The following is a 23,657-nucleotide window of genomic DNA, read 5'->3' as shown; positions in this document are numbered from 1 at the left end:
CTGCGGACATGATACAGGAGGTGGTCAAAGGCTGCGGACATGATACAGGAGGTGGTCAAAGGCTGCGGACATGATACAGGAGGTGGTCAAAGGCTGCGGACATGATACAGGAGGTGGTCAAAGGCTGCGGACATGATACAGGAGGTGGTCAAAGGCTGCGGACATGATACAGGAGGTGGTCAAAGGCTGCGGACATGATACAGGAGGTGGTCAAAGGCTGCGGACATGATACAGGAGGTGGTCAAAGGCTGCGGACATGATACAGGAGGTGGTCAAAGGCTGCGGACATGATACAGGAGGTGGTCAAAGGCTGCGGACATGATACAGGAGGTGGTCAAAGGCTGCGGACATGATACAGGAGGTGGTCAAAGGCTGCGGACATGATACAGGAGGTGGTCAAAGGCTGCGGACATGATACAGGAGGTGGTCAAAGGCTGCGGACATGATACAGGAGGTGGTCAAAGGCTGCGGACATGATACAGGAGGTGGTCAAAGGCTGCGGACATGATACAGGAGGTGGTCAAAGGCTGCGGACATGATACAGGAGGTGGTCAAAGGCTGCGGACATGATACAGGAGGTGGTCAAAGGCTGCGGACATGATACAGGAGGTGGTCAAAGGCTGCGGACATGATACAGGAGGTGGTCAAAGGCTGCGGACATGATACAGGAGGTGGTCAAAGGCTGCGGACATGATACAGGAGGTGGTCAAAGGCTGCGGACATGATACAGGAGGTGGTCAAAGGCTGCGGACATGATACAGGAGGTGGTCAAAGGCTGCGGACATGGTACAGGAGATGGTCAAAGGCTGCAGACATGGTAGAAGAGATGGTCAGAGACTGCGGACATGGTAGAAGAGATGGTCAGAGACTGCGGACATGGTAGAAGAGATGGTCAGAGACTGCGGACATGGTAGAAGAGATGGTCAGAGACTGCGGACATGGTAGAAGAGATGGTCAGAGACTGCGGACATGATACAAGAGATAGTCAGGGACTGTGGACATGATAGAAGAGAAGGTCAGAGACTGCGGACATGATAGAAGATAGAAGAGCACTAGGGGGGGCCGGAGAGCACAGGGGAAGCAGAGAGCACTGGAGGAGCTGAAGGGCATGGGGGGGGGGGGGGGATAGAGAGAAGGGGGGGTTTGGAAAGCATTGCAGGGGGGTTGGAAGGCACAGGGGAGTGGAGAGCACTGTCTGGACAGCAGCTGAATCGGTGGAAAGGCATACATCAGACGATACTGATGCCAGGGCGCCACTAAGGCGTCCGAGGCGTCTGCCCGAGGGACGCGCGTCCTTGCCACGAACCTTTCCACCTTGTTGTTCAGACGAGACGCGAACAGGTCCACATCTGGGGAACCCCACTTCGCGCACAACATCTGGAAGACTTTCGGGTGAAGGGACCATTCTCCCTGGTCCAGGGTCTGGCGACTCAGATAATCCGCCTGCCAGTTCTCCACCCCCGGAATGGGAACTGCCGTTATCACCGGGACGTGCGTCTCAGCCCAAGACAGAATGTCGGCTACTTCCCGAGCCGCTCTGGCACTCCTGGTGCCCCCTTGGTGGTTGATGTAGGCCACCGCGGTGGCATTGTCCGTCTGAACCCGAACTGGACGGCCCCGAAGCCGGTCCGTCCATCTCAGAAGGCAAGGCTTTATCGCCCTCAATTCCAGAATGTTGATCCCCGCCGGGGACTGGAGCCACCACAGAAGATTCCTTCTGGTGCTGTGGCTCAACGAGATGCGCAGATCCAGGGATTGCGGCCGCCCGTCCCACTCGGCAAGAATCTCCGCTTGGAGACTCCGCGTGTGAAACTGGGCAAAGGGGATCACCTCGAAGGCCGAGACCATCAAACCTAGACATCTCATGCATGTCCGGAGAGAGACGAATGTCGGTTGTCCCTGAGGGACCTGTCCTCGTCCTGAAGAGTCCGAAGCTTGTCTTCCGGTAGGAAAACCTTCGCTTGGACAGAGTCCAGAATCATTCCCAGGTAGGGAAGACGAACCGAAGGACATGTTTATGGTCCAACCGAACTCCTGCAGAGTCCGCATCGTGGTGGACAGGTCGGTCACCAGGCTCTGACTGGCGTTTGACCGTATCAGGATATCGTCCAGATACCCCAAGACAGCAATGCCCTGTGCTCTCAACAGGGCCAGAACCGGCGCCAGCACCTTGGTAAAAACCCATGGAGCCGAAGCGAGACCGAAAGGTAACGCCACGAATTGGTAGTGATCCTCCGCAATGGTGAATCGAAGGTACCTCTGGTGACCCTTGAAAATGGGGATGTGTAGGTACGCATCCTTCAGATCGATGGAGGCCATGAATTCCCCCGGACTCAGGGCAGCCACCACAGATCACAGAGATTCAATGCGGAACTTGCGCACCCGAACAAAGCGGTTCAGAGCTTTCAGGTCCAGAATCGGACGCACTTTGCCCTCCTTTCTGGGCACAGTGAACAGATTGGAGTAAAAACCCCGAAATCTGTCCCGATGAGGCACCGGAACCACCACCCCCTGGGCCCGCAGGTCCCGCACCGCCAGGTGCAGATCCTGCAAGCGCTCCGGAGACAGCTGAAGATTTGAGGGAAAAAATCTGCCCGCCGGCCGAGAGAGAAATTCCATCTTGTAACCAGATCGAACGATTTCCTGAACCCATCTGTCCCGAATGCGGGTCAGCTAAGGTTGTAGGAAACCGCGCAGACGTCCCCCCACCCCAGAAACGGGTGAGGGCGCCCCTTCAGGCGGAAGTGGTATGGGAAGTTGAGCCGGACTGGCTGGACTACTGCTTCCCCGCCCACGGCTTCTTCTGAGAGCCTTGGCCTTTGAAGGGCTTGCCCTTGGACTGTGACCGAAAGGCACGAAAGGACCCCCTGAGAGGGCCTAGACGAGGAATTCCGTTTTCCACGGAAGGACTTATGCTTGTGGGACTGGGGCAGGAGAGTACTCTTGCCCCCCGTAACCCCCTTTATCAGAGTATCCAAAGCCTCGCCAAAAAGGCGAGATCCCGCATAGGGAAAATCCGCCAGTGTCTTGCGAGAAGATTGGTCGACCGACCAATTCTTCAGCCAAATCAGACGACGGTTCAGTATCACCACGCTGGACAGGCGCGCAGCCAAGGGAGCTAAATTCAAGTCCGCATCACACAAGTACATGACACCCTGATGGATCTGGTACACCATAGCCAACGTGGTAGGCGAAGCTGAATCAGCCACCAAGGTGCGCCTAAGCATCTTCGTCCAGTCTGCAACAGCCTGTGCCGCCATAATGGAAGCAAAAATAGGCTTCAGCATAGAACCAGCCACCATATAGGCATGACGGCAAGAGACTCAATTCTCCTGTCCGTAGGGTCCCGGAAAACCGGGGTATCCTCAGAAGGCACCGCAGTAGCCTTGTTCAAAATGGCCACCGCGTGATCCACCGGAGGCGCCACACACCAACGCTCGTTGGTGGAGGGTGCAAACGGATAAAGCAGTTTAAACTTATTTGGCACAGTAAAGGGCTTCTTCAAATTGCGCCACTGTTCATTAACCGTATGGTGAAATTCAGCAGGACAGGGAAAAACCTGCGCTGATTTGCGAGTCCTCTGCGTTCCAAAAGAGGACACCCTAGCAGGAGGAGTAGGCTCATCCTCCAGGTGCAAGGTATCCTTTATGGAAGCAATCAGCTCATTCATGCATGCAAGCTCTTCAGGCGAGCCAGGGGGAGAAACATCAACCCCCTCTACCTCGGACCCCAGAAGGTCCAAAGATGAGCGGGACCCCGAGAAGGGTACGCCAGCCACATCGCCCTCTGAATCAGAGGAAACGGACACCCTGGCCCTTATTGCGGATCGTTCAGCCATCAGCATTTGCACCTGAGACACTAAGGAAGCCAATACAGTGGTCAGATCGGCCCCATCGGGGGGTGCAGCAGCCCCCTGGTCCCCCACCAGGGCGGGGGGAAACTTGCTATCCTGAGAATCCATGCCTTAGCACAGAAAAGTAATAACGGTACTGGCCCTTTAATACCACGGCGAGCGCAGCCCACCGCACACTGCTGTATGCACCGACCCCGCAGGGATAGATAACACTGAGCAAGGAATGACAGGACAAGAAGGTAAAAACCTGGAGAGAGCACACCAGACTGCTGCCACCGATCGCTGTTCCCAGAGAAAGAGGAAGTGATGCAATGCTGGCTGATATAGCCTATGAAGGCTCCGGCAAAATGGCCGCTCGGCTGGGGGAGAAGGCTACAGTAAAATGGCGCCGACATGTGCTCGGCTGAGCACCGCCCGCCAAAATGGCGGCGAATGGCGCCAAAACACGGCGCTGCACAGGGACAGGGCCGGTCACAGTATTTTGGCAAAGAAAATGGCGGATCGCCGCAGCGACCGCCGCACACACACATGTCTGCACACAAAAACTGCACCCAGAGCATAATTCACAGCAGAGCAGGATGCCCCCCCCCTCGCAGCCCACAGGCAGTGCAGCCACACAGGGATCTGACAGGGAGCCCGCAGTTACACAGACATGGGGGGTACTACACAGCCACAGACTGACACCCACACAGAAGGTCCCCACACAGAAGGTGCTTACCGTACCAGATGGCGTGGGGAGCCGTCTCCAGCGGCAAACCGCTATCAAGGCAGACAGGGAGTGCCGCAGCCAGGACGCTTGTGGACCGCAGCCATGGCGTCCAGTGAGGTAGCCACCTCACAGGCAGCATCCCTGCAGCGAACAGGGATGGGTCGTTCAATGTGCCAGGGTAAAACCTAAGCTGAAGGCTCGATGGCAGGCTGGGGATCCATCTGGCTCTCAGCCCTGGGATCCAGGGCGGCCAGTCTGAGACCCAGCTCCACATGACGATTCTTCATTTGAAGATCCCTAAACTAAGGCTGACAAAATAACAGCTAGTAAAGAAAAGAGAAAAATACTTGAAACAAAATCAAATAAAAGGGTAGAAGGCTGAGACTGAGCCCCAGCACAGGAAAGCCAGCTACTCCTAAGCTAGGCAAGATCAAACTGAGTTAGGAATGCTGGTGCAGGGAGGTATTGACTGAGGGGACAGCCCCTAGGGGTGTGTCTATGCTAAAAGCTTTTGTATTAACAATTCTTGTTGCCTAGCTACTCCTACGGAGCAAAGGTCAATACCCATTGGTGAGGACTTGGAAGGGGGCGGCGACTGTCGGAGGACGTAAGAGAAAAAATGTTTTAAAGTGCACCTATCTTGTGCTTTGTACGCAGAAACGAACGCAAACGTAGATCGCACCTGCATATGGTAAACAGCGTTCAAACCACACGTGAGGTATGACTGCGAATGTTAGAGCAAGAGCAGAAATTCTAGCACAAGACCTCCTCTAACTCTAAACTGGTAACACGTAAAACATTTTTAAAACGTCGCCTATGGAGATTTAAGTATCATAGTTTGTTGCAATTTCACAAGCATGCGCAGCTTACTTAGTGTAACATCATCTTTCACATTATACAATTTTGGGGTAGCTATTGTGTTTGGAGAATTGAGCATACTACTATTATACAAAACCTCTATAGCAGATTGCTTCTTACCTAAAAAGACTCCCCACCCATCCACAAAAAACAGGATTTTATCTATTTCCAGTCAGTATAAAATTACTCACCTTTATTCCCATTAGTTTTCTAAATTTAACATTTTGGTCCTTGTTTCCAAAATTTAGCTTTTCCCAGATTTCTGCTGACTGAGATTTCGGAGCTTTAGCCTAAAAAGACGACAAAATGTTAAACATAAATACATCCTTAATCTTTTTTTCTTAAATGTTTTTATTATGTAATACAGAGAAATAATAGTAACCAAGACCGTATAGATCCAGAGGTCAAATGTCATCTGTGGTAGACAGTAACAATCAGCAAAAATATATAGCATACATCACAAGCAGTAAGGCACATGGTGGGAGCAACAGCCATTCCTTCAGAACAAGATAACTTTTATACAAAGGTACAACAAACACTAGTAAACCATAGAAATAAGGTTAATCATCCACATCAGAGATTACTTTGCCAGTGGGTCTTGAGGCCCACTCCACGCCTGGACACCCCCAGGGGGAGCTACACTGTGCCCAAGCGCGGAGGGGGAAGGAGGAGAAATCTCTCCATTAGCTACCCGTATCGTAATCACATTGAGAAATGAGTAGAACCTTAAGGGGAAGATTGGACCTTCAAATGCTCAAACCAATCAATCCAAGGTTGCCATTGGCGAGATATTGTGTGTACAGAGTGATTTTTAAGAGAAAGGGCACGTTCATATGTGCAATGCATATTAGTAAGGTCAATAACGCCTGGGAGTGTAGGTGGGAAATACATCCTTAATCTTAAGCAAACATCCATATGCAAACCACAAAAAAAAAAAAAAACACAACCCCCCACACACACTTTGAGCAGAAAAATATAATGTTGCCTTAGTAGCCTTGTAAAATGTGAAAGTGATCAGTAGTTTTTTTTGTTTGCATATTGCAGTGCATTACATTGCTATATGTAATAATAGCCACCAAGAATGCCACTTTCTGTAACAGTAAGCAGAAGAAGTTCGCATTTTTTTTTAAAAGGCGGTTTTGGAAGACCCGACAGTACCAGATTGAGGTCCCATGGAGGTACCAGGGACCTTACCGGAGGAGCCAAGTGGCGAACCTCCTGGACGAAAGTGTGCACCAAGGAATTTGCAGCCAACGGCCATTGGAAAAAAAAAAAAAAAAAAAAAAAGATTGCAAAGGCAGAAATCTGGCCCTTAATGGTGCCCAGAGCCAAACGCTGATCTAAACCCTGTTGTAGAAACTCCAGCAGATGGAACACAGAAAAAGAATGGGGAGAAACCCCCCCCCCCCCCCGAAGACTCACCAAGAAATGTACGCCCTCCAAACCCTATGATAAATTTTCCTAGAAGTAGATTTTTGTATGCTTCTTAGCTGGTCCTTTCCAGTTTGTACCATCGCTACAACATCACTATTAGAGTTTTGATATACTAGAGCAGTCATGGATGGGGGTTGGGTTGGGGGGAGGTTTGGGCTGCTCCCTCCCACCTGTCTCCCATCCATCAGCAGCCATGTGCTTCCATTGTGTAGACACACAAATTAGAAAGTGTTAGGACTGCAGGTAACACAGGGAGCCGTGTAGTGGCCCTGCAGCTTACACATGCGTTTGCAAATGCGTGTCAATTAAACCCCTGTTCTTTATTTACATCATGAGACAGGACTACTTGGTTGGTGGCAGACTGGAGGGTGAGTGCATCAGACTGGGGGCTGGCTGGCTTCCATGCACCTCTTAATCCTTTTCAACTTTCGTTTTTTCTGATACAGGGATGGAGACACTGGGCATTACCTGCTGGTGTCTCACTTAAAGTCCCACATAGCCTACATTATAGAAGAAAATATTCTAGCTTTTAACAGTGTAGAAATTAGTGATCGACCGATATCAGTTTTTCGTTGCCGATACCGATATTTAGGCCAATGCATATCGGTATTGGCCGATATGCACCGATATTTTTGTACATTTAGCTGCAGGCATCACTCCGGTACAAGCACTTTCCCGAAAAATCGGCAATATGGGTAACCTGTGGGGCCGATTCCGATATATTGGGAAAGTGCATATCGGCCCACGATATATCGAATTTGCCGATAATCGGTCGATCCCTAGTAGGAATCACTGAATTCGACAACCCTCTATCCTTCAATACCTGGCTTTCAATAGCCAGGCCGTTAAAGCAAGCAACCATAAACGCAGGATGGAAGATCGGCCTTGAGACAAAAGATCTTCTCTGAGAGCGAGTCTCCCAAGGAGCATTGGCTACCAGCCTTACGAGGCCTTCGTACCAAGACCGGCGAGGCCAGCCGGAGCCACCAAAATGACTGGAATCCCTTCTGCCTATAGTCTGCGCAGAAGTCTCAGCAGAAGCTGTAGTGAAGGAAAAGCGTAAATCAGACGATACTGACCCGCATGGGGCCACCAGAGCGGCCAATGGATCCTGAGGTCTTTCCACAAACCTCTGTACCTTCCAGTTGAGACGAGAGGCCAACAGGTTCACATTGGGAGTCCCCCACCAGAAACACAGTTGATGAATCACCTCCAGGTGAAGAGACTATTAGCCCGGCTCCAGCGCCTGTCGACTGAGGTAGTCCGCCCTGCCAATTTTCCATCCTTGGAATGTGCACAGCAAAGAAGGCAGGAACATTTTGTTCTGCTCATCTTAGAATGCCAACTACTTCTCTGGCCGCTAGGGCACTTTTGGCGGCCCCTTGAGGATTGATATATGCCACAGCTATGGCATTGTCCGATTGAATCCTTACCAGGCACCCCTGCAGACGATTCGTCCACCGGGACAGGCAAAGCCTAATCGCTCGGAATCTCCAGGATATTGTTCAGCAGACAGGACTCCTCGAGTCCAAACCCCTTGAGCCGAATCTGTGCCAAGACACCTCCCCACCCGGACAGGAGGGAGTCTGTGGAAACCACTGTCCAGTACAGGGGGGGGAGGAAGGACTTCCCTGTCGAAGCACTGGGGAACAGAGCCACCAAATCAAGGATCCTCTCGTACCCCGGCTCAACAGGATCAGGTTGTCCAGAGATTGAGGATTCTTGTCCCATTTGGCAAGAATCTCCCTTTGCAGAGGCCTGGTATGGAACTGGGCAAACCGACCCGCCTCAAAAAGGTGGAGACCATTGAGCCCAGCACCTGCATGCAAGCCCGGAGAAATGAAATAGGAGCAGAATCGCATGTGGCAACTTCAGGAGTTTCTCCTCCGGAAGAAAGAGCTGGCTGAGGCTAAATCCAAAAGGCCCAGGTAGTCCAGGTTGTTGGACGGAGTCAGAGCCGATTTCTGAAAATTCAATTTCCAGCCAAACTCTTGCAGAGTTCATACAGTGATGTCCAGATCGTCTTAAGACAGACGGAGACTCTGCTCGCAGAAGGAGATCGTCCAGGTACCCCAGTACCGCGATCCCCCTCTGCATGAGCAAGGCTAACACCGAAGCCAAACACTTGTGAACACCTGAAGAGCTGAGGCGAGACCAAAGGTTAACGCCACAAATTGATAATGCTCCTCTCCCACGGCAAAGTGAAGAAAACACTAGTGCCTGACATATATTCGGATATGAAGGTAAGTGTCCTTAATATCGAGAGAGGCAAGAAAATCCACTTGATGAAGGGATGCCACCACTGTGCGAATGGACTCCATCCAAAATTCCTGAACCCACACAAAGCGATTGAGGGCCTTGAGGTCCAAGATTGGATGGACCTTGCCTTCCCTTCTGGGAACAGTAAACAGATTTGAATAAAATCCCTGAACATTACAACTCTGGAACCGGGACAATTACTCCCCGTGACAGCAGATCCTGCACCACTCGTAAAGGCCCTGCAGCCGATCCAGGGACAGGCGCAAGTTGGAAGGAAAGAACCTTGATGGAGGTAAGGACTGACACTTGATCTTGTAACCGGTGCGAATCAACTCGTGGACCCATTTGTCTTGAATGAAAGAGGTCCACGGGTCCGGAAAGAAGCAAAGAACGTTCCCCCACCCCAGATACAGGTGTTCCTTAAGGCAGGGGAGGGCTTGTCTGCGGGTCCAATGGAACCCGCTTTTGATTTAGCAGCCCAGGGTGTCTTGGAACCTCCCGTGAAGTTACGGGTGGATTTTGACTCTTTGTCCTGCAAGCCCACGGGACGAAAGGGCAGTTTGTGAGCTGAGAAGAAAGGACCACGTTTACGACAAGGCTCTTTGCAACCTGTGGAAGCAGAGTACTCTTACCTCTCATAAGACCTTTAATGATCTTTTCCGTAGAAGCTTCAAAACAGACGGTCTCCTACAAAAGGGAGGAGATCAGTAAACACCTTTTTGGAAGCCTAGTCCGCAGACCAGTATTTCAGCCAAATCATGCGGCGAAGAATCACAGCTGTAACAGACGCACTTCAGGCTAAAGAGGCCGCATCCAGAGATTAATCGCAGGCAACCCCTGTATCAACTGATCTGCCAGCTCAGGAGGATGTTGACCCTCTTCCAAATCTTGGAGCAGCAGCTTTGCCCATTCCGTTAAAGGTCTGGGAGACCAGGTGATGGCAAACACTGGCCTTAAAATTGAACCTGCTACGGTGAAAGGTTATCGGACCAGAGCCTCAGCTCTCCTATCTACAGGGTCTTTAAAGACGGGAAATCCTCCACCGAAAGTGTGGCTTTATTCAATCTGGAAACTTGAGAATCCACCACCGGTGGAACTGTCAGTTTCTTCAAAAGGATACCTCATAGCGAAACGCTTCGGTATTCCAACCATGCATTTCGGGGATGCCCACTGACTTGCGACAATCTCGTTGAAAAAGGCAGGAAAGGGAAACGCCTTAGTCACCTTGGATGGTCTGCGGGTACCAAATTGCACCAACGCAGCATTAGCCGTGTCCTTCAATTTCAGTTTCCCGCTCCAATACAATCATTGGATGGATGTGAACTGTTATTTCCAATTTTTAATTTATTTAATTAGAACTAAAATTTAACGTAATATGAACTGGTATTAGTATTACAGTACAGGGCAAAATAGTGAACTTTCCACGTATGACCTCATAATAGACATGACGCAGTATATAGCAGAAGTGAAAGATAGAATACATTTTAAGGCCAATATATGCTTTTATATAATTTTATTAGATTGCAAATGAGCAAAAATTCGAACAGATTTTAGGAGGTCCGAAAACCAGTCAGTATCTGGTGTGACCACCATTTGCAGCGCAACACATGATCTTCACATAGAGTTGATCAGGTTGTTAATTGTGGCCCATGGAATGTTGGTCCACTCCTCTCCAACGGCTGTGTGAAGTTGCTGGATATTGGCAGGACCTGGAACAGGCTGTCGTATACGCCGATCCAGAGCATCCCAAACATGCTCAATGGGTGACAGGTCCGGTGAGTATGCTGGCAATGCAAGAACTGGGATGTTTTCAGCTTCCAGGAACTGTGTACAAATCCTTGCAACATGGGGTCTTGCATTATGCTGCAACATAAGGTGATGGTCGTGGATAAATGGCACAATGGGCCCCAGGATCTCTTTGCGGTATCTCTGTGCATTCAAAATGCCATCAATAAAATGCACCTGTGTTCGTTGTCCATAACCTACGCCTGCCCATAACATAACCCCACCAACACCATGGGCCACATGATCTACAACGTTGACATCAGCAAACCGCTTACCCACACAACGCCATACATGCTGTCTGCCACCTGCAATGTACAGAGAAAACGGGGATTCATTTGTGAAGAGAACACCTCTCCAAAGTGCCAGACGCCATTGAATGTGAGCATTTACCCGGTCAAGTCGGAAAATTCTTTTTTTCAGATCCTCAGACTTCTTTGCTATGCGGTGCCATGTTGAACTTCCAGTGACCAGTATGAGTGAGGGCAATAACACCAAATTTAACACACCTGCTACTCATTCACACCTGAGACCTTGTAACACTAACGAGTCACATGACATAGCGGAGGGAAAATGGCTAATTGGGCCCAATTTGGACATTTTCACTTTAATTAATGACATTAATTATTGGCTGTATGTTGAGTTATTTTGAGAGGACAGCAAATTTACACTGTTATACAAGCTGTACACTCATTACTTTACTTTGTGACAAAGTGTCATTTCTTCAGTGTTGTCACATAAAATATTTACAAAAATGTGAGGGGTGTACTCACTTTTGTGAGATACTGTATGTCACGGCCAACCTAGTATGGAGCGGAGTTCTGCACGTGCTTGCTGCCCAGACAAGGGTGACCACTGGATCTAGATTATACAGCCCATTGCCCAGTCTGGCAGTTGATTGTAAATCTCGCAGGAAAAAATTGAAAGGAAAAAAAAAAAAAAATCTATCTAAAAAGTGAAAATGTATTGCCAAGACCAAAGATCCTAGCAAGGAACTAGGTCCTTTCTCCTGACTAGGCAGAAATAAAACCGAGTACCTATAGCAGAGGGGGGGGGGGGGGGGGGGGGAGTATACCACCTGGGACTGCCCAAAGGTGTAGTCACTAGTCACAGTCTTTTTCTGCCTAGTGTCCTACACCTGTAGTAGGGGGCAGTATAACCCAATGGTTAAGAAGATCTGGAGCTGTGTCAGTCAGCGAACAAAAGAAATATAGTTACCTAGTATTAGAAAAACTGTTAAATTATCTTACCCCTTCCTTTTTGCCTTGCCAAAGCATCTTCCTCTTCTTTTCTTGCTCTGCAAACTTCATAGGATTTACAGCTGCTGGATTATAATAGCTAGGAACAGAAATGCCAGTCTCTGCCAACGCCTTTGCCTGTAAAGCAGCCATTTGTGCTGCCATTGCAATTTGAGGAGTGACCTGTGTTCCTGAGGCCAACAAAGCTGCTACATTGATAGCAGATCCACCGCCTGCGGCAGCAACTGCAGGAAGTAAAATAAATAATGAAAAAAGGTTATACTATGGGCTGATAAAGATATTTGTAAAACAATAACATTAGTTAGACATGTGAGCAGTAAGGCTTGCCATTGGGACAGATGCAGTGCATATATGTTATATTTTAAGGTTTCTGATCTGTGGGCTCTTGTGCATTCTCCCTCTCAAGCCGCCTCTGTGTCTATGAGGCACACAGAGTGACTTCGCCCCGCCTCACTTGCTGTGATTGACAGCAGCAAGGGCCAATGAGGTGGGAGATAACCAGAAAAACGTCTCATTGCTGAAACGGGCGCTGTTCACCAAATGATTTTTACCTTTATGCATAGAATGCATAAAGAAATATAATTTTTTTTTTTTTTTTATTAAAAACTCATGCACACACAAACATTCAGCCTTTAAAAAAAACTTTAATATAGTTCAGATGTAATATGTACAATAAGAGCCTGCATGGCAGGCATAACAAGCCTCCTTTTTTTACCTTCTAAGCTGCTCAACAGAGATCCCAAAATTGCTTTCCTGACCATAAAGTGGTTTGGAGCCTACAAAAGCCTAAGGACCATCCCCCTAGGTCACTAAGGTCTGAATACTGGCCCCTCAGTGCTGTATTGTATGGGAAAAGGGGTGAAAGGGATACGTTTTCTTATACCAGGAAAAACGCCTATTTTTTTGGGGGTCCAGCAGAAAGTTAAGTGTTTTGTTTTAAAAACTTAAAAATAAACTTTAGGCCAAAATTAAAAAAGGGTGAACAAGCAGGAATTTTAATGCAGAAGAGACATGCTTTGTCTCTTCTGCACTAAGGCCCCTTTCACACTTATGCAACCTGATTTTACCGCGATTTTGAGCAATGGCTCAGGGCTATATACCTCAAGACGCATTAAAATCGTGTCAAAGTAGTGCAGGAACTACTTTGAAGTCGGTGTGACTTCAAAAACGCACTGATATGAATGGGGCTCATTGAAAATAATGGAAAACGACTGGTCATGTGATTTTGCGGTCCAAAATCGCGGGACAAGTCGCACTAGTGTGAAAGGGGCCTAAGTTACTCACTCGTCTTCCCGACCCTTGTTCAGTGAGCTGCAAAACTCACTGTACGAATTCGGCAATGCCGATTATGACTTAAAGCGTTTGTTACCCCAAACCTCATATTCCTGATATTTGCTTGCTGTACCTTGAGTCAGTATCCTGTTCTCTTTGTATTGCTTCCTTATGTGAAATGCCTGGGGTTACTGCCAGTCCTTCTGCTTTTCTATTAAAAAAGTGACCACATTAAGCAGAACACACCGTGGTCAGTTCTCTAGCTGTGCTGGGAACACAATGTGCTCTCCTCCAATGAGGAAATGCCCCCGCTGCACAGCCATTCATTGGGAAGCTCAGTGTGCTGCTGCTTCTTTTTTGCCCAGCTCTTTTGCAACTGAAAACAGAGGGAATGTAATGAAAAAAAAAATGGGTTGTTCTACAAGGTGATCAATTACAATCACTTTAAAACCAGCACGCATGTGCAGGAGTGACGTCGACCCCACCCAGGGATCGAGACCCTGAAGCTGCTCAAAGACCAGGCCCTATTTTGCGATTCGGCACTGCATGACTTTAACGCACAATTGTGCGGTCATTCGACGCTGTACCCAACGTCCTTTTTTCCCCACAAACAGAGCTTTCTTTTGGTGGTATTTGATCACCTGTGCGATTTTTATTTTTTGTGCTATAAACAAAAAAGAGCGACACTTTTGAAAAAATAACATCAAATTTTTTTTATATGAAATTCTCAAAAAAAAAAAAAAAAAAAAAAAAAAAAAAAAATGTAAAAATCTAATTTTTAAAAACATTTTAGGCCAATTTGTTTTTTGCTACATATTTTTGGTAAAAAAAAAAAGAAAATCGCAATAAGCGTTTTTGGACAGTTTGCGCAAAAGTTATTGCGTTTACTAACTACGGGAAAGATTCATGTCATTTTTATTGTTTTTTTTTTTTTTTTTTAACTAGTAATTGCGGCGATCTGCATTTTTTTTGCGGGACTGCGACATTGCGGCGGACAGATCGGACCCCTGACATTGACACTTTTGGGAGTACCAGTGACATTACTACAGTAATCAGTGCTATAAATATGCACTGTTACTCTAAAAATGACACTGGCAGGGAAGGGGTTAACTTTATTGGTGATCAGTGGGTTAAATGTATCCCTAGGGATGTGATTCTAACTTTGGGGGGAGGGGGGGCGTGGCTTGTGATGTAACCACAGAGACATATGATCGTATAGTCTCTGCACTTGCATTAGGGAGAATGACAGAGAATGTTTACATCAGCCGTCTGCCTTTCTCCCTCTCCAGCGGGAGATCGCGAGTGACCGGCGGACATCGGAGCCGCCGGTCAGCGGGGGTGGGAGCGCGCCTCCGGCGGCGCGTGCTCGCCCCCTACAGGCTCCTGGGCGAGCGACATAGCCCTACGTCGGTTTGCCCAGGAGCGGCTGACCGCCGCAGTAAATAGTCATGCGGCAGTCGGCAAGTGGTTAAAGGCATTTTACTAAGCCTGCTAGGCAGCAAATTTGTAACTTTATAGGTGAAAACCAAGAAAATGTTCACTGTAGGGATATGAAGCAACATGTTCTAATAGTAAATGTCAATACACCAATTAAATATTCAGTAGCTCATAGTACCTTTCTCACCTGTTGAAATTTCTTGATGTTTCTGCTTTTCAACCAATTCTTTTTCACGCTGTTCCTGTAGTTTTTTTGCTCTTTCCAATCTAAAAAAAGATAAGAGAAATATAATAATGTGGACAAAATAATTGCAGTACTAAATGATGCAGAAAAAGCATTCAAGGAAAAACTGTTAAGTTATACAAAAAGACTTAAGAATTCACCAAGTGTGTTATAGCAAGCTTTTGGAATTCGATCCAAATTTTGAAGGTACAGTTCAAAGACAAACTGTTATAAACTCAAATGCCTAACAAATAAAATAAATTGTTCACAGGGATATACTAATTGGGCTCACAAATAGGTCCACAGACCATCAAAATGCTAACCTGCAGTGTCAGACGTGGCTGCAGGTCAGGCACTGCTTAGAACTTGAAAAATGCGTAGGCTACCATTTATGTTTTTAACCACTTGCCTACTAAGCCCATTTTTGACATTTGGTGTTTATAAGCTAAAATCAGTTGTTTTTGCTAGAAAACTACTTAGAACCCCCAAACATAATATATTTTTTTTTAGCAGAGACCCTAGAGAATAAAATGGAGATTATTGTAATATTTTTTATCACACCGTATTTGCGCAGCGGTCTTCCAAACGCAATTTTTTTGGAAAAAAAAATCACTTTTTTTAATTAAAAAATAAGAATCCAGTAAAGTTAGCCCAATTTTTTTCCATAATGTGAAAGATAATGTTACGCCGAGTAAATAGATACCCAACATGTCATGCTTCAAAATAGGCGACACTTTAAAAATTTCTACAGGTTGCCATCTTAGAGTTACAGAGAAAGGTCTAGGGCTCGAATTATTGCTCTCGCTCCAACGATCGTGGCGATACCTCACATGTGTGGTTTGAACACCGTTTACATATGTGGGCGGGGTTTCCGTGTGCGTTCGCTTCTGCGCGCGAGCTAACGGGGACAGGACGCTTTAATTTTTTTTTTTTTACTATTTTATTTATTATTTTTACACCGTTTTTAAAAAAAAAAAAAAATTGATCATTTTTATTTCTAATAAAAGGAATGTAAACATTCCATGTATTAGAAATAGGCACGACAGGACCTCTTTTTTGTGAGATCTGGGGTCAAAAAGTCCTCAGATCTCACAAGTACACTAATAAAGTTGGAAAGGGAAAAAAAAAAAAAAAAAAAAAAAAAAAAAAAAAAGGGACCTTTAAGCCGGTTGCTCGGCAACGACGTTTGCCGTCGCTCCGGTCCTCCCAAGACAATAGAGTCGAGTGAGGGCACCCCTTCCGCCATCCTGGAGGGTGATCTCACGGCGAATCCGCCGCTGGGACCACCCTTATCGGAAAGCCCATCGTCTGCAGTTTAAAAAAATACCAGGGTTATGGCAGCTATCTGCTGCCATAACACCGGTATTTAGCTTTAAACTCAGGACGTATATGTACTATGGGCCGGTATTGAGGTGGTTAAAGGAAATGTTACTTTGCATTCATTTTACTCATTGTGAATGTGCAATTAATCACTAGTACTATATTGGGAGGTGTAAAATTAATGTATGGGGAAAATTTGTTTACTACAGTATATATAACCCTCATTGCAAACCCTCTTGAGATCCATATCTGAATACAGCAAACTTTGTCAGTACACAGGCTTTCATTAGTAAAGCCAATGTACTTACCTTAGAAGTATGGAGAGAAAAAAAAGAAAAAAGCCAATGAAGACGGACCTGGATAAAGTACACCCAGGCAAAAACCAAATGTGTAAATATAAAAGTACTACCTTCTAGCTAAAGCTTCTTGCGCATCCATAGCTGTATTTCTCCCTCTAAAGGCTGGTGGGCTTGGTGGCGTCCGACTTCGACTCCTACTATGCCTTCTTGGTTTTTCAGGTCTCTTCTTTTTCTCCCTTGGGTAAAATAGTTGGCAATATCATAAATAAGGTGCTGGGTTAAAAAAAATAAAACCACATTTTTAAAAGCAAGTGTGCACACACACACACACACACACACACACACACACACACACACACACACACACACACTATTGCCTTTAAAAATTAGATTTTTTTATTTATTTTTTTTATTATGACACCATCTTCTCCATACATTGCACGCTATACTGCCATTACTTGAATCTACAGTGGGTACGGAAAGTATTCAGACCCCCTTAAATTTTTCACTCTTTGTTATATTGCAGCCATTTGCTAAAATCATTTAAGTTCATTCTTCTTCCTCATGAATGTACACATAGCACCCCATACTGACAGAAAAACACAGAATTGTTGACATTGTTGCAGATTTATTAAAAAAGAAAAACTGAAATATCACATGGTCCCAAGTATTCAGACCCTTTGCTCAGTATTTAGTAGAAGCCCCCTTTTGATCTAATACAGCCAGGAGTCTTTTTGGGAAAGATGCAACAAGTCTTTCACACCTGGATTTGGGGATCCTCTGCCATTCCTCCTTGCAGATCCTCTCCAGTTCTGTCAGGTTGGATGGTAAACGTTGGTGGACAGCCATTTTTAGGTCTCTCCAGAGATGCTCAATTGGGTTTAAGTCAGGGCTCTGGCTGGGCCATTCAAGAACAGTCACGGAGTTGTTGTGAAGCCACTCCTTCGTTATTTTAGCTGTGTGCTTAGGGTCATTGTCTTGTTGGAAGGTAAACCTTCGGCCCAGTCTGAGGTCCAGAGCACTCTGGAGAAGGTTTTTGTCCAGGATATCCCTGTACTTGGCCGCATTCATCTTTCCCTCGATTGCAACCAGTGGTCCTGTCCCTGCAGCTGAAAAACACCCCCACAGCATGATGCTGCCACCACCATGCTTCACTGTTGGGACTGTATTGGACAGGTGATGAGAAGTGCCTGGTTTTCTCCACACATACCGCTTAGAATTAAGGCCAAAAAGTTCTATTTTGGTCTCTTCAGACCAGAGAATCTTATTTCTCACCATCTTGGAGTCCTTCAGGTGTTTTTTTTTAGCAAACTCCATGCGGGCTTTCATGTGTCTTACACTGAGGAGAGTCTTCCGTCGGGCCACTCTGCCATAAAGCCCCGACTGGTGGAGGGCTGCAGTGATGGTTGACTTTCTACAACTTTCTCCCATCTCCTGACTGCATCTCTGGAGCTCAGCCACAGTGATCTTTGGGTTCTTCTTTACCTCTCTCACCAAGGCTCTTCTCCCCCGATAGCTCAGTTTGGCCGGACGGCCAGCTCTAGGAAGGGTTCTGGTCGTCCCAAACGTCTTCCATTTGAGGATTATGGAGGCCACTGTGCTCTTAGGAACCTTAAGTGCAGCAGAAATCTTTTTGTAACCTTGGCCAGATCTGTGCCTTGCCACAATTCTGTCTCTGAGCTCTTCAGGCAGTTCCTTTTGACCTCATGATTCTCATTTGCTCTGACATGCATTGTGATCTGGAAGGTCTTATATAGACAGGTGTGTGGCTTTCCTAATCAAGTCCAATCAGTATAATCAAACACAGCTGGACTCAAATGAAGGTGTAGAACCATCTCAAGGATGATCAGAAGAAATGGAAAGCACCTGAGTTAAATATAGGAGTGTCACAGCAAAGGGTCTGAATACTTAGGACCATGTGATATTTCAGTTTTATTTTTTTAATAAATCTGCAACAATGTCAACAATGCTGTGTTTTTCCGTCAATATGGGGAGCTGTGTGTACATTCATGAGGAAGAAGAATGAACCTAAATGATTTTAGCAAATGGCTGCAATATAACAAAGAGTGAAAAATTTAAGGGGGTCTGAATACTTTCCGTACCCACTGTATGTAATTTTGATACCATATGGATTAAACCCCTTTCCTCTTTCTTTGAAAAATAAAAACCACTTGCAGACCACCCACACTACTTTCACTGTGGGTGGCCGGCGCAGGCAGGCTGGATCACTTACATGTATGCCATCCAGCCTGCTCAGAGATAGGAAGGCATATCATGCCGCTCCTGTGACTGCTGGATTGCGGATCCAGGTACACGCGGCCCGGTGGCTATGTGATCACAGGATCACAACGTCCACAACGCTGTTATAAATGAATTCGCTCATTACAGCTGTTTTTCCTATGCTGCGATTGGCCCAGTTAACATATAGCTGTGGGCCAATAACAGCACCCTGTAACATGTGATAAGTTGTAGCCAATCACAGCTGTCATGAGCGCAACCCAATAGTGACATTTGAAAACGTTGCTGTTTCGATGATCATCATCGTAACAGCAAAGTAAAAAGAAAGATTAAAAAAAAAAAAAAAAAAGTCTTCATTTTTAGAAAAAAATTGTGACAAAAAAAAAAAAAAGTTACAACTTCAAAAACACTCACCATGCCCCTTACTAAATATGCCTCAGACTGTTTACTTTTCAAAAAAAAGGATAATTTGTGTGCAGAAGTAATTGCCACCAAGAAGGCTACCTTCTGGGACAAACGTGAGCTGAGGAATCAAATATTTTTAAAAAGGCAGTTTGAGGAACCGGCCGTAGCAAATTGAGATCCCACGGAGGCAACAGAGACCGCACAGGTGGAGCCAAGTGGCAAACCCCCAGAACAAAGGTGCCAACCAAGGAATGCCTAACCAAAAGGACGTTGAAAGAAAAACTGCCAAGGCCAAAACCTGGCCCTCGATGGTACCCAGGGCCAAGCGCTGTTCCACACCTCTTTGTAGGAACGTCAAAATGCAAGCCACCGAAAAAGAACGGAAAGGAACCCCCAGAGACTCACACCAAGCAATGCATGCTTTCCAAACGTGATCATAAATCTTTCTAGGAGGTAGGATTTCCTAGCCTTTAACAGCGTGGGAGTCACTGAGTCCGACAACCCCCTTCTTGTAGCACGACCAGATCAGCTCGTGAACCCACCTGTCTTGTATCAGAAAGGTCCATGGGTCCGGAAAGACCCACGTCTTCAGGTCTGGAAGAACCAGCTCTCTGCGACAAGACTCCTCGCCCCTGGCAGCCTGTGGAAGAAGTGTACTCTTCCCCCCTGTGAGACCCTTAAGGATATCGGCCAGGAAGATCCAAACAAGCAATCCTCCAAAAAGGGGATAACTGATAAGCCGTCTAGGAAGATTGGTCCGCAAACCAGCATTTCAGCCAGATCAGGCGCCGAAAGACCACTGCTGTCACAGACAGCCTAGAACCAAGGAGCCACATCAAGAGACACCACAGACAAAACTGCAACCCCTAGACCAACTGGTCCGCCAGCTCGCAAGGGCAGGGGGGAAGCTGTTCCCCTTTCAGATCTTGGCGCAAAAGCTTTGCCCACTCCGTTAAAGTCTGGGATACCACTGATATGGTGGACATCGGCCTAAGGACCGAACCAGCCGCATGAAATGTGGCAGACCAAAGTCTCGGCTCTCCTGTTAAAAGGGTCTTTAACGCCGGAGACTCCTTCACTGGAATTAAAGTGGAGTTGTTCAGCCTGAAACCATGAGAATCCACTACAGGTGGAACTGTCCACTTTTTAAAAAACAGGGACTCTTCAAAAGGAATACCGTCCAGCAAAAAGCTTAGGCATAATAAGTTTTAGGTCACTGACTCGCGACAATTTTGTCAAGGACACCTTTTGTCGCTTTTGGGGAGCTGCGGGTTCCAAAGGAGACCGGCACCTCTGATGCAGCAACAGCTGCATCCTCCAATTTTAAAGTTGCCCGCACTGATACAATCAGTGCATCCACCAGCGCCGTTGCATGTGTGGCTGCAGTAGAAGAGAAAACATCCCCACTATCAGAGCACGCGCAGTGCCTGGATGCAGACCCAGTAAGGTTGCAACATACTAAGCTCACGTTGAAACCCAAGCAGGAATGTTGCATAGACACAAAACAGGCAGGTGAGGGTCGCTGACTGCGATCCTGCAAGGGGATGCTGACCCAGGGCCCACGAATGGACTACCTACTGGACCCCATAAAATAAAAAAATAAAAAAAAGGGGGGGGGGGGGGTAGGTAGCCCTCTGAGCCCCTTCATATAGGCCCCCATGAAAATAAATGACCCCCTTAAAAGTGACGCTGATGTGCAGGCAAGGTACCCAGAGTCCGCAGCGCTAAAGGGGGGTGCCATGCGCAAAATGACAGCATGCTGTCTTCAAAAGGTGACCACCTCCACATTGCCTCAAAAGGGAAGGCGCCAAGCTGTAGGCCGCAGCCTAAATTTTTGGTGGAGGCCCAGCCTCACAGATTTCCCCTAAATTCCTGAGGGTGCCCTGCCGCCTGGGGGCGAAGCCCGCCAGAGCCGAACGCCCAGGAACAACGAGGGAAAGAACAGATGCCCAAATGGAGGGTGGTGGCTCCAGCCACCCTCACTAGGTCTTCCCCAAACAATGTCCAGCTGGTAGGTCGCAAAGCCGTGGCCTAAATTTTCAGCTGGATCCAGCCACATGTAGCGCGGACGTGAAGCCATCCGCTTCCCCAGCCCAACACAACAGCCGGGAGCCCTTAGGACCCCCCTGCCCAGGTCACTAACCCCCCAGGGTGACGAAGGACCCTGTGCAAATAAAAGAAAACAGTGCAGCGCCTAAAGATGAAGAACTAAATGCATACAGGTGTATAAAACATGGATCATAGAAAAATGGAACTAGATATCCATTAATAAACACAACCCAAGTGCATATAGTGAAAAACTGAATATAAAACAGTCTCTAAATCACTGAACAGTCTCTGGAGAAAAAAATGGAAAGAAAAAGTGATGACAGGAAGCCGCTTCCACTGTAGAATGGTATCCACCACCGTGAAATAAATGCCAGGGTACTCTTACCAAATGCGGTGGACCTTCAAACTAATGAAAGGTCAAACCGGCATATATGGTAGGGGTCAACTTTACTGGTCATCAAACAGGTAAGTGTAGTAGGGGTCAGCTTTACTAGTCATCAGCATCCAGACACTCTCCAGACCAGAATGATGGTGAAATCAATAATGCAATATTTCACCATCATTCACACGCTGTGTTTTGGAAACCCGCGCCTGATGTTACCTAGATATTCATTCACCCTTACCTGCATAGTTCTGCCCACATACTGGAAACCACAAGGGCATTCCAGTAAGTAGACTATATTTTTAGAACTGCAGGTAATAATAACCCCCCGCACCATCGGAATGAGGGTGCTGCGGGCCAGGGGCACGCTGCAATACAGGTCGTGACCAAGTCGTGTGTGTCCTCACGAGATGTTTAACTCACCAGCCAGCCCCCATCCAGTGGGACTATGTCTCGGCCGACCTAGCGCGGAGCTGAGGTCGGGTCGCGCTCGCTGGCCGGACTGGGGAGACCATAACGATCTAGAATATCCAGTCAGTCGCTCAGTCCAGCAGTTGATTGTAGTTCTCACAGGAGCAGGAAATAATAATAAAAAAAAAAAAACCTTTAAAAAAAAGGAAAAAAAATGCTAGGACCGGAGATCTCAGCAAGGAACTAGGTTCTTACTTCTGACTAGGCAGAAAAAAAAACGAAAGCCTATAGCAGGAAGTGGGAGTACACCCCCTGAGACTGCCCCATAGGCATGGTAAAGCCTTGTCCTGCCTAGTGTCCTCTTGTAGGGGCAGCATAACACAATGGTCAGGAAGATTCTGGAGCTGTGTCCGCCAATGAACGAAAGAGAAAAAGGATCTATATTGCTGCTTGTGGCATGCTATATCCAAATAGAGCCTACTCTCGAGCTCCAACATCCACCTGGTAGAACCTAGTGAACGTATGTACTGAAGACCAAGTAGCAGCCTTGCAAATCTGAGCCATATTTCCCTGAATACTTGGACCATAGAAGAATTATTATATTCTCTGTGAACCTGACTAGGCCAGAACCCTCTTATGGCCATGACTTTTGCTGGAGGCAAAAAGACTCTTGCCTGAGCTGTGTCCAGAATCAGGCCCAGATATTCTAGAACCTGGACTGGACACAATGCTGATTTTTCTATGTTTAGAATCCAACCCAGGTCTTCATAGAAATGGACTGTCAGGGTCACATTCCGTGTCAGCCCTGGGCCTAATCGATTCTTAATAGATCGTCTAGATATCCCACTATTGAGATCCCTTGAGACCCTAAGAATGCCAACACCGGGGCTAAGACCTTTGTAAACACCCGGGGAACCTTGCCTAGGCCGAAAATGACACTACCCTATTGTGAAAATAGGCTGAAAATGACACTGCCCTATTGCGAAACGCAGAAACTTTTGATGGGGGCTGAAAATTGGCACATGCAGGTATGCATCTTTGATATCTACGGATGCCAAAAATTCTCATTCTTTCAGAGAAGCTACCACTGAACAAATTGACTCCACTCAGGACGGAACAATCAAGAATTGGTTCAGAGCTTTGAGATCCAGAATGGGTCTCACCTCGCTGTTTGGTTTTGGCACCATAAATCGATTTGAGTAAGAACCCGTAAACCTTTCGCTGGTCGGAACCTTCACAATCACGCCCTGTACCCCACAAGCGTTCTAGGGCCTGAACAAGAAATTCCTTTTCACTGGACTAGTGGGAACATTTGAACCTAGAAACCGAGAGGGAGGGAACTCCCAGAACTATCTTGTAGCCCTGAGCCACCGTGGACAAGAGCCACCTGTGCTGTGCTACCTTTTCCCAAGCCTCTGAGAATTGTAGAAGCCGTCCCCCCCTCGTGTGAGTGGGGGTGCCTTTCTA

At 47.1% G+C, this 23,657-nt stretch overlaps 1 protein-coding gene across 1 annotated transcript in view; it reads right to left on the bottom strand.

Annotated features, from left to right (window-relative positions):
* RSRC2 (arginine and serine rich coiled-coil 2) overlaps positions 1 to 23,657 on the bottom strand; it is a 49,480-nt gene that overhangs the window by 7,763 nt on the left and 18,060 nt on the right. The window contains exons 6-9 of the mRNA XM_082256672.1: positions 16,816 to 16,941; positions 15,051 to 15,130; positions 12,146 to 12,378; positions 5,612 to 5,701 (exon numbers count right to left, since the gene is read on the bottom strand). Of these exons, the coding sequence (XP_082112798.1) occupies positions 5,612 to 5,701; positions 12,146 to 12,378; positions 15,051 to 15,130; positions 16,816 to 16,941 (529 nt within the window). The remainder of the gene's footprint in view (positions 1 to 5,611; positions 5,702 to 12,145; positions 12,379 to 15,050; positions 15,131 to 16,815; positions 16,942 to 23,657) is intronic.

The sequence above is a fragment of the Pelophylax lessonae genome (assembly GCF_965119305.1).
Source record: "Pelophylax lessonae genome assembly, chromosome: 1".
NCBI lineage: Eukaryota > Metazoa > Chordata > Amphibia > Anura > Ranidae > Pelophylax > Pelophylax lessonae.
The sequence above is the reverse complement of the archived record's forward strand: the minus strand, read 5'-3'. Positions and strand labels throughout refer to the sequence as shown.